Below are 11,497 nucleotides of genomic sequence, written 5' to 3'. Positions count from 1 at the left end.
TAAAAATGTATTTATTGTTAAGGCTGAGTATTTAAGATCGTATAAAATCTTATGACTTTCAGAATGCTTTATGCCATGTATGCTTACCATTTTGTACTAACAGAAGATATACAAGTAAAAGTGTCTGAAACAAAAAAGTAAAATATATATATATATATATATATATACCTGATATATACCTGTAGTGTATGTAATACACCTGTAGTGTATGAAATATACCTGTAGTGTATGTAATATATCTGTAGTGTATATAGTATACCTGTAGTGTATGTAGTATACCTGTAGTGTATGTAATATACCTGTAGTGTATGTAAGACACCTGTAGTGTATGTAATATACCTATAGTGTATGTCGGCAGAGGAATTGACACATCTGGCTTGACCAGTTTGTAGACGTAGTAATGTCCTGGACAGGCTTTCACCTGGATGGGGTTGGACTTGTAGTAATTGCACTGGCTTCCATACCACCAGTAATAGTATGTATAAGACCCATAGATCTCTCGATTCACAATTCCGTCCTCAATAAGGGGATGTGAACCACCAAGTATCAGTGGGGTGTATCCACCAGATGTCATTGGTCCCACACACCACTCAGAAATCTGTGCATCTGCTCCCTGTAGATACAGCCGATACCAGCCATCCCATTCAACAGTGGTGTCGTCATGACTGCTGAAGTAATTGGAGTATCCGTAACTATAGTAGTCATAATAGTAGCCATAGTAACTGTATGTGGCTCTCCAGATGTCATCAAGTGCATTGTAGTTGTAACAGGGGTCAAAAGTAGAGCTGGTTGGACTGGATGCTGTAACACATTTGGATACAGGTCAGTAAAGTGGTTCACTCACAGTAAACTGTTAGGGATGTAAAAATTTCTCAAAGTGTTCATAATCTTCATGTTATCTTCAAATCCTCTCTTTCCTTTGAATGTGAAATCAGCTCACATCAGACTTCTCCCAACTCCAGAACATTTGCATAACATCTCCCATCTCTGTTGTTGAAGAGATGTTCAAGGAAACAACACCCCAACACTGAAAATCGATTCAGACAAGAGGGAACTTACTTGTTATCATACTTGAGGGTTCAAGAACTGGAGATGTATTGATATCTAAAGAAGGACAGAAGAAGGAAAGTGAAATTGAAAAGTAAAGATATGATAAAATATTTACAGATCTAGATCAGCTTGCATCTCTTTAGTGATCAGTTACACATGTGTCCTGTAGACTTTCTCGATTGATCTGACATGGTCTTGCACCCTCTAGTCTCTGAGTGCTTCTCCACACCCGTTAGATCCTCTGGCTCCCAAACAGTCCTCAAGCTCAGACTGGTCATGTGGTAAACTGATCTTCTTTCTCCCGTTACAAGCACAACTTAATTCCTTTTCATCTAAAACTTTCAGTATGATCTTGGATTTATTGAGCTGTAAGCATTGCAAACCAACCTTGGGTCTGAGAAATGTATCATATAAGAGATGTTTTATTATTGTTATTGTTATATAAATACGTTCAAATTAATCCATGTTGCAGAACATTGGACCGACAAATTCTACACAATAACAACACTGCATAAATGCTGATTCATGCTTTGATCAGCTCCCATCTTGACTACAGTAATGCCATTCTCTTTGGTCTCCCAATTAAACTCATGAAAAGTGCTAACATGAAATGTTTTACAATTGTTTTGTAGAAACCTCAACAGTCAGTAGACTCCTTCTGTGTCCAATCTAAATTATCCCTTAAAAAATAAAGTTACTCCTTCAAAGCTATATGTGCATTTGGTCCTTTATACCAGTCTGTATGTCTACATCCCTGTACCAGTCTGTACGGCTGCATCCCTGTACCGGCCTGTACGGCTGCATCCCTGTACCGGCCTGTACGGCTGCATCCCTGTACCGGCCTGTACGTCTACATCCCTGTACCGGCCTGTACGTCTACATCCCTGTACCAGTCTGTACGTCTACACCCATGTACCAGTCTGTACGTCTACATCCCTGTACCAGTCTGTACATCTACATCCCTGTAGCAGCCTGTAAACTGAAGCCCCTTTAACTACAGATGTGGTGGCCATGCTGTATTAATCACTGTAATCTATTATGGGTCAACCTTTCACCGCACCACAGCTCGACATGACGAACACGTCATGCGCCATGTGGCTGAAGTTGGCTAAGCTGTCATCAAAACCTAACACAGTCTGTTGTCAGCATTGAGACTATTTGTCCTTTTTCATCTTTGAAATCTTTCTTTTTCAAAGTATCACACTGTTTATAACAAAATTAGTATGTGGATGATTAAAGCAGAATTTTATAATTTACTAAGATATATTTTTTAACTTTTTGTAGATTACATGTATTGCTTCAAGTACAAATTTGTCTGTGTTGTACATGTAATCCAGAAAATCTATATCTAACATGCAAAATAAACTTTAGACACAACATACTGAAGGTCGTGTTGAGTTCTGTTCCACTGGATTCAGTTGTAGTCACAGGTGTAAAGAGTCCTGTTTCATTGGATTCAGTTGTAGTCACAGGTGTGATGAGTCCTGTTTCATTGGATTCAGTTGTAGTCACAGGTGTGTTGAGTTCTGTTCCACTGGATTCAGTTGTAGTCACAGGTGTGATGAGTCCTGTTTCATTGGATTCAGTTGTAGTCACAGGTGTGATGAGTCCTGTTTCATTGGATTCAGTTGTAGTCACAGGTGTGATGAGTCCTGTTCCATTGGATTCAGTTGTAGACAAAGATGTGAAGCTGTTGGCATCTGCAGAAACAAAATGGAGATGACATGAAAAATGTGCAGAACGCTACAAATGTGAAGGAAATATATGTAAAATGAATGTGGTCACATTAATGTAGCTGTGTAAATACCTGTACAGTATGCCATATTGCAGAATATTGGACGGACAATCTCGTACACATAGTAATTGCCTGGACATGCTTTAACACGAATTGGGTTGGACTTGTAGAAGCAGCAGTCAGATCCTCCATTTCCACAAACCTGGCGGGTGACCACTCCATCCTCTATCTGAGGATGAGGACCATTGAGCCACAGAGAGTAGAAAGAACCACATCTGTTAACATCAACACAGCTCTCTGCCATACGGATGTCCATGCCATTGTACAGCAGGCGGTACCAGCCGTTCCAGTTGAAGTTGACATCACAAACTCCCAACCCAGGTGAGGTATTGGCTCTCCAGGGTTGGTCCAGGGAGACGTAGTTGTTGCAGGGGTCTGTCAAAGAAAAAAAATATATAAATGAATTAATTTTTCCTTTGTCCTGACAGGTCACACAGCACTGTACTGATCACTGATCATTTTCACATGTCTGGTGGAATTTAGTAGCAGATTTTGTGGTGTGTAATGTGCACCAATTTCACCAGAAAGCTGCATGTTTGTTAAGGGCAACACAGTACAGCTACATAATCTACATAAAGGTGTTCAGGGTAATGAACGGTTGTGGTGACGAATGGTGTTCAGGGTAATGTACGGTTGGGTAATGTACGGTTGTGGTGAGGATGGTGTTCAGGGTAATGTACGGTTGTGGTGAGGATGGTGTTCAGGGTAATGTACAGTTGTGGTGAGGATGGTGTTCAGGGTAATGTACAGTTGTGGTGAGGATGGTGTTCAGGGTAATGTACAGTTGTGGTGAGGATGGTGTTCAGGGTAATGTACGGTTGTGATGAGGAGGGTCTGCCACCCAAACCATATCCTTCATTCAATAAGATCATTGATCAGTGAACAGTGTATGATATAATATATGATATAAAGACTATATGCTAATAAGAGGTGGTTTCTGAGTAAATGTGAACAGTTGTCTAAATTTGCAGCAGGATACCAAGAATATACATATATGTTCACATAAAATTATTGTTTTAGGACAGTGTTTTTCCCTGATGATCAAATATATGTACATATTAGTAAAACTTACTCAAGGTGAAATACAAGTCAAAGAAGTGAGGAGTGTGAGTGTAATACGAGGGAAACGGAACAGGATGGCGAGTCACGAGTAGCTTACAGACGTTTATTCTTACAGATATTAGCACTTAGCACTAACAGATATGTTACACAATGAACACTTATTAGGACGAAATCAGACGACTGACAAGGACGTAAATCAACACACACACTTACATACATAAACAAGACACAAGAGCGACACATAACATTAACAAGACAAGCGACAGGTGACATGACTCATAGATACGAACTAATACAGGCGAACACACACACATGCACGTAAACACACACAGACGCACCAGAGGGAGGAGTGACAGTGAGCAGTTTACCTGTAGTGTTAGGGGCTGTAATGTTGTTCACATCTGCAATGAAATTAGTTTTAAAATAGTAGTTTTAGGATACATATACAAAAGGGATGAAGTGTATTGCAATAGTGCCTCAGCACTGGTACTGCATCTCACATGCATATTTTATATCATAATCTCCCCAAACATAACCTATTCTCAATATTAAACCCGGTGATGACAATTATATTTTACATTCCATTGTAGTTATGATGCATAGATGTGTAGTTATGGAGCAGATATTATTACACCAATCACTTCACAATTGTCAACTGCTAAAATGAGAAAACTTGGAGAGAGTAAAACCACAGTGTGATGTCTACTGGGTTTGTTAGAGGCTCCCAAGAAAGAGTTTTAAAATGAATGGAGATAAATGGTGGTGTAACGTGGCTCGCGCCACGGAGCGAGGGGACGGACACAAACGCTGTGAAGAGCGAGATTTATTGCAGGACATTCCATATTCGTCGTCACTAAAGCAGTCAGGGGTCATAACGGGGGGGCAGGCCGAATAACACAGATACACGGGCATAACGAAAACAAGGCAAACACGAGCAAGGCAGGGAAACACAAAGAACACGAACCACAGGCGAACGGCAATCCAAACTGGTACAAACACCAACATCCAAACATCCAAAAACGACCGACAAGGGACAAGGGACACTCAGGGATTATATATACACAGAACACCAAACATGGATCAGGTGCAAACAATGACGACAGGGGCGTGGTAACAAACGAGGAATCAGAGACAACGAGCTGGGCGGGATAAACAGGCAGCGAATAACAAAACCACAAGGAACAGAGACGTTGGAGTGACAGCGGGGAGAGGGGGCGTAGCCATACGTGACAGGTGGTGAATGGAGTTAAATATCTATAAACAAAAAAAAAATAGTTTATGATCACTTGTCCAGGATAATGTAATGTATGTATTACACAGAGATTACATAAAACCTGTACATTTCCTGTTTCTATGGCAAAAGGGTATTAAGCAGTAGTACACTACATTTATGTTAGTCTAGAAATCCATCAGCACTCAGTATCAGAAATATCAGCATTCATAAGTTAATCTGAATTCAAAGACATGGCCATTTAGTGCTTAGCCCACAGTCCTTACAAAATACAATACGCTACAGAAATGTTTTTGATTGTTTTTTGTTTCCACCATTGTGGGAAGATGTTTCAAGCAAACTTTCAGGTCATATTTTCCCCCTCAAAGTGCTTATAGTTTTAAGATGTAAAGATTGTTTTAAAGTACTGTATGGTAGCTTTGTACTTTCTTTAAACATGTCTCTACCATGTGGGTGGACACAATGAACATTCATCACAGTGAGTATGAAACAGCTTCAATAACCATCACTGTTTTTCTGAGAGGGCAAACAAACATAATGACTCCCAGCAACCACTATGGCTTCACTGGACCATTTGAGAAACTCTGGTTGGACTAAACACTGACAGTAGTTAACATTAGACCTGATTATGGGTTTTCCTGCTATCTTGTTGCATTCATAATCATAAAGCATCGCTTTTGGAATTTGCAAACAGACCTATATTCAAGAACGTCAAAATTGACCATGATTCTCAAAACTCTATATTCTGAGATATGTACTGGATTTTAATCCCTCCTAGAGGAAGCAGCTGTTCAAAACCAATCTATAGACACCAAACATAGAATTATTCTAATAAGGAAAAGGATAAAGTATACAGGATTGTCAGATCATGGAGCCCAGCAGCATTCAGTAGTTTCTGGAACATAAGCAGCTAATCATACACTGTGCTATCAGGACTGCTTCTGTGTCTTAGTTGTTGCATTCTTTTTGTTTCCTACTGGAGGGAAATGCCTTAACTTTGAATATTCACAGGCAAGACAGCTAGTCCCTCCCTTCTCTCTACTGTCGTGGATCAATAATTATATTTCATAACCTAGTAAGAAAAATTATTTGATGGAGAAGCTGAAGAAAAAGGGAGTTGGACAAAACGTAAACAATGCTACCAGTTAACTGCGGATTTCAGCGGAGGCATCAACCGCAAGGGAATCCAAGAATTAACTATTTAAGTACATTGTGTAAAGACACACCTGTCCAAGTCCATGAAGGGTCACTGAGAGTGCTTGATACAACCTCGGGAAGTATGTGTGCGTTTATTTTAGATCTGAGAATACTGCATATTCTCCCGGCACCAGTGGACAGCAATCCAAACCTTGAAGACTCTCGCCCTGAGTAAGGCGCCAGGTCTATGCAGCCTGAAGTCTTTGTTATCTTAAAAAATATAATGTCATCATTATTATACATCTCTCTCTCTCTCTCTCTATCTATACACACACACACACCTGTTAAATAAGCACAACAAATAAATCAATGGCAAATAGCCAATGAACGCAATTCAGTGTCGCCCAATATTATTTTTGCTTTATTTATGTTTATATTTTTATGCCCGACTAGCGAGCCGGGGTCATCTGGGTCGTAACAGTCTCAATCTGGGTCTTCAACCACTGTTTTATCCCTCCCCTGATGTGATTGAAAAGCTTTCTGCTTTTTAAAAAAATAAACTACACATTTGATCTTAATGATAGACTGATGCACTTTCCAACTCTAAGTGACTTTATTAAGTCATGAAAAAGTGCCTGTGTGACAAAAGTTGTCAGATTTTCTAGATAAGCTAAAGCACAACTTTGCACAAAGATGTGATGACTTTCACATCCCCAAAGAGCTGCTTAATGTGGTTAGAGACCCATTTACATTTGCAACAAACATTTCCCCAAAAGCAGGAGACTTCCTCAGGTTAAATAATATTTATGAAGGCCCCATGCAGCTGGAGGTTGTGGACACACAGGCATCATGTGAACCAAGAGTCTTTTAAGCAAGAGGGTTGCACCAAATTTGGGACCCAAGTGTTATGCGGGGACACGCGAACGCGCATAAACCACGTAGGGTTGTATTAAACCCAAACGCCAAAACCACAAAACAAAACACCGAGACCACCGCCAAAACGTTCGCGGGAAAAGATACAAAAGAAAACGTCTTCGTGTGGACAGCACGAAGGAAAACCACAAACAGAAAAGAAACGCGGAATAAACTCAAACGCGAGGTAAGTCTACGAAAAACACAGCGCGCAAAAACAAAAGAGACGCGGAACTGCTCAACGCGATGTATGCAACAAAACAAAAGAAAAGCAAAACCATGAAACTAAAGAGACGCGGAAGAATACTCAACGCGAATAAACGATAACAAATGGGAAACAAAAACCACCGGGGGAAGAACCGGCTCACCAATACGGAACGGCAAAAATAAAAACGTCCCAAAACGATCAGAGCGAAAAACAAGAGAAAAAAATACAGCGGGAGGAAAACTTGAGATGAACCCAAACGGGCGCAGAAGTGAAACACTTGAAGAAAACAGCTCGAGAGAAGAGAGAAAGCAAAAGCAACGTGGAATACACCAGGAAAACGTTACCAGCTGACTGCTCTAGAGAAACAAACAACTCAGCGAAGAGACACTGCAGCGAGCCTCCCTAAGTAGGGAGCAAAACAGCTGAGCGTCATCTCCGCTGATTGCGTCTACGTGACGTAAACCGCGAGCGCCCTCTGGTGGTCATGGGCGGGGCAGTGCTGGGGCCTGCCCTGACACCAAGTGTGTTGTTGCTGAGAATTTCCCCCAAAATAAAAGGTTGTCTTTGTGTGTGTTAACAATGTTTGGTTCAACATATACCTGCGAATCCAGTTTCTCTCACATGAATGCCATAAAAACAGACAGCCGTGCCTCTTTGACAAATGAGCGTTTGAATCACTGTCTGCGGATAGCCCTCACTTCATATGAGCCTAATTCTTCAGGCCTAGTTCAGTAAAAAATAAATGCAATTCCTCTCATTAGTAGCAAATAGACATGTAGTAAGTCCATCTCTCTTACTTTGCCTGTTTATCCCTTTAGAAAAGATTTTACATTTTGCACTAATACAATTATTGCAATTTTGTTTTTAGTTTTGGAAACTGGGAAAGTTACATTCTAATAAATGTGAATAGTTATTTGTTATTTAAACCAGATGTTGGTTATTCTTAATTAGTTGTTGCACATAAAGCCAGAAACTGTAATTGATATTATATATAATATATATTATATATAGCATTTATAGTCGTGTTTCCCTTGTGGGTTATTTTGTGAGGTTTGTGATCTCTGTATTCTCGTGAGTTTACTCGCTTTGTCTATTTGTTCATTCTAGCGTTTGTTCTTGCCTGTTCTGTTTCCCTGCCTTGCTTTGTTTTTGCTCCTTGTGTCAATATGTCCATTTATCACTCGTGTTTGGACTGCCTACCTGTTATGGTCCATGCCTCCTTTAACGACCGCAATTATGGAATTCCCCTTAATAAATCTCGCTCTCCTCAGCGTTTGTATCCACCTCCTCACTCCGCCGGCGCGCGCTGCGTTACACCCGTTATCTAAACATTTCCCTGAACATTCAGGGTGGTGCCCCTTTATAATTATTCATAGTTAATCAATATTGCTACTCTCGGGGATGTACAACTCACTGTTAAGAAAACATAACAGGCATCTTGGAAAACTGAAACACTAATGTATAAAATATTGCCTCTGGATGGTACACATTTGTAAAAGAAATATGACTTAGAAACCCGTTTGCAAGTGTTACACATTGATTTTGTTTCTAATCCCTTAAAGACTGTAGTCAAGGACCATGTCAGGTTGCAACAAGCAACCAGCAGGAGTCTGGTAATCCCCTGATAATTAATTATCCTGATTATTAATTATCAATTATGTAACGCGGGAGTACAGGGAGGTACTCACCGCATATAGTGACAGTGAGAATGGTGGACCCAAGTGCCGTCTAACGACACAACTGCGTTTGTCAAAACAGAACGCAAGTGTGAGAACACGCTGAAACAAACAAAACCCAACACGGAAAACTCGACGCATGAAAAGAGAATAAAAGAAAGCCATGAGAGCACGGTAACACAATAAACAAAACCAACGCGGAACACTCAGTGCGTGGAAAAAAACAAATGCTCAACTGTAAGGAGATGGGAGAAAGAAACAAAACAACAAATGTAACTAAAATAGCACAGATAAAAGCAACGTAAAAACTAAACTAAAGATGCCAGGGGAGGAGGCTGGCCAGCAGGCAGAAAACGCAGCAGCAAAACAACCCTTCCCAAAAATAACGACAAAAAATGACAGGAAGAGAAACAGGCTTGTGAAAACTTGAGGTAGGTCAGGGAGCGACGCAGAAGAGAGAATCTCGAAGAAGATAAGGAGAAAAAAAACCAAGAGAGAGAGAGAGTGAGTGGCGATGAGACACTTTAAAGGTTGAGAATATAACTACAGAGAATGCAGATATAGGCTGAGAACGCATAGGCACAACCAAAACAAATCAGCAATGATCCATTTCCCAAAGCTTCCTTAAGAAGCCTTCAGAAAGCTGAAACGGATCATTGCTGATTACGTCCCGCAAGTCTAGGACTGACTCGGGTGCCCCTCCTGGTGGTAGAGAGTGTGACAAAAAAAATAAATAACGTTTCTTATATAATAATCAATTTACCATATTTTCTGGACTATAGAGCGCACCTCAATATAAGCTGCACCAACAAAGTTTTTATTATTATTTTTTTTTAATGGAAAATGTTGTTTAAGCCAAAAATGTTGTTTAAGCCTATAAGTCGCATATATCTACTGAACTGAATACAGTGAGTCCCCGCTTAACGACGAGTCTGGTTAACGACGGACTGGAGTTACGAGTTTTTTTTATTTCGTGCGGTGCGCAGAGGAGCAGTGGCAGCACAGTGGAGTGTAGTGGAGTGTTGTGTACGATAAGCTGAGACAGCACAGCCTCCACCACAGCCCATCTCATCAACATGATCGCTCTTTCTCACGCTGTATGCACGCACGAGATCATTGTTAGTTTTTTTCTGTACTGTATTTACAATCAAAGCGTATCTAAATCTAGGGTCACGCTTGACAACGAAAACTGCTTTACGACGGACTTTTCAGTCTCTAACCCCATCGTTAAGCGGAAACTCACTGTACATTTAAGTGAACTAATCAGTTTCTGAACGGTGCCTGTAGCATTTCATGTGCGACAGTTTTGGCTTTCAGCCGGTGTTGTGTCGAATTCTGACTCCCCTCGTTTATCCGCATAAAGACGCTACAGATTATATTTGTCGATTTATGTTTCTATGCATAAATAAGAGCTAGACTTTAATTATCCATCACAGCAAACGGCACGGCATTATCTATGTCCAAAGCCACACTGGCTCAAGGGTGTTAATTATTTTAAATAAAATATACACTGGCTAAGTTCACTTCTGACCAAGACGTCGCAGTATTACAGCAGTATTATGTCTAAAATCTAGTTAGGACAAAACTAGAGTGCTCAATGAACTAAGTTATAGTCACTGTAACTCCCGAATATCATTTGTTGCGTCTTTATGCAAACGAGGGGACTCGGAATTTGGCACAACACATGTTGGTTTGAAAAAAATTCTCCGTTGTGCCTGCTGCTTGCATGTGCTAAATGAAATTGAGCACTTTCTTTTTTGATTTACAACTTTGACCTACCACCTGATTCACTTTCTGCTCCACCCCCTGACGGGTGAAGAAAAATCTACAGAAAAGCCACACCTCTGTATAAGCCGCATGGTTCAAATTGTGGGGAAAAAAGTAGCGGCTTATAGTCCAGAAAATACGTTATTAAACATAAGGCCTTCACATAAAAATGGTCTCTTAAAACACAGACAGAGAATTACTGTACCTGCACAATATGTGGGCATTGGAATCGATATATCTGGCTTGACTAGTTTGTAGACGTAGTAATTTCCTGGACAGGCTTTCACTTGGATTGGGTTAGATGTGTGCACTGTGTTGCACTGGCTATCAGGGTAGCCGTAGATTTCTCTGGTCACAATTCCATCCTCTAATTGTGGATGAGAACCACCAAGTACAAGTGCAGTGTAGCCACCACATGTGATGTAGCTCACACATGACTCAGACAACTGAGCGCTCTTCCCCTGGAGGAACAGCCGATACCAGCCCTCCCACTCAACTAGGGTGTCATCATGACCACGGTAGTAACTGTATAGTTCGATTTCGTTCCTCCAGTAGTCATCAATGACATCATAGTAGTGGCAAGGGTCAATCGTGACATCATCTTCACTGGATGCTGTAGAAGAACAACCATCATTGGTTATGTTAATGAAACAATTCAT

The 11,497-nt window shown here is 40.6% G+C and overlaps 1 protein-coding gene across 1 annotated transcript; it reads right to left on the bottom strand.

Annotated features, from left to right (window-relative positions):
* Positions 1–3,010: 3,010 nt before the first annotated feature.
* On the bottom strand, positions 3,011–11,497 carry LOC143516404 (uromodulin-like). The gene is made up of 4 exons (XM_077007953.1): positions 11,044–11,497; positions 4,276–4,308; positions 3,112–3,220; positions 3,011–3,014 (listed from the first exon to the last, which is right to left on the bottom strand). The coding sequence occupies exons 1-4, from the start codon at positions 11,495–11,497 to the stop codon at positions 3,011–3,013; spliced, it is 600 nt and encodes a 199-aa protein (XP_076864068.1).

This window comes from Brachyhypopomus gauderio, chromosome 6, assembly GCF_052324685.1.
Source record: "Brachyhypopomus gauderio isolate BG-103 chromosome 6, BGAUD_0.2, whole genome shotgun sequence".
Lineage (NCBI taxonomy): Eukaryota > Metazoa > Chordata > Actinopteri > Gymnotiformes > Hypopomidae > Brachyhypopomus > Brachyhypopomus gauderio.
This window is presented reverse-complemented; position numbering and strand designations above follow the sequence as displayed.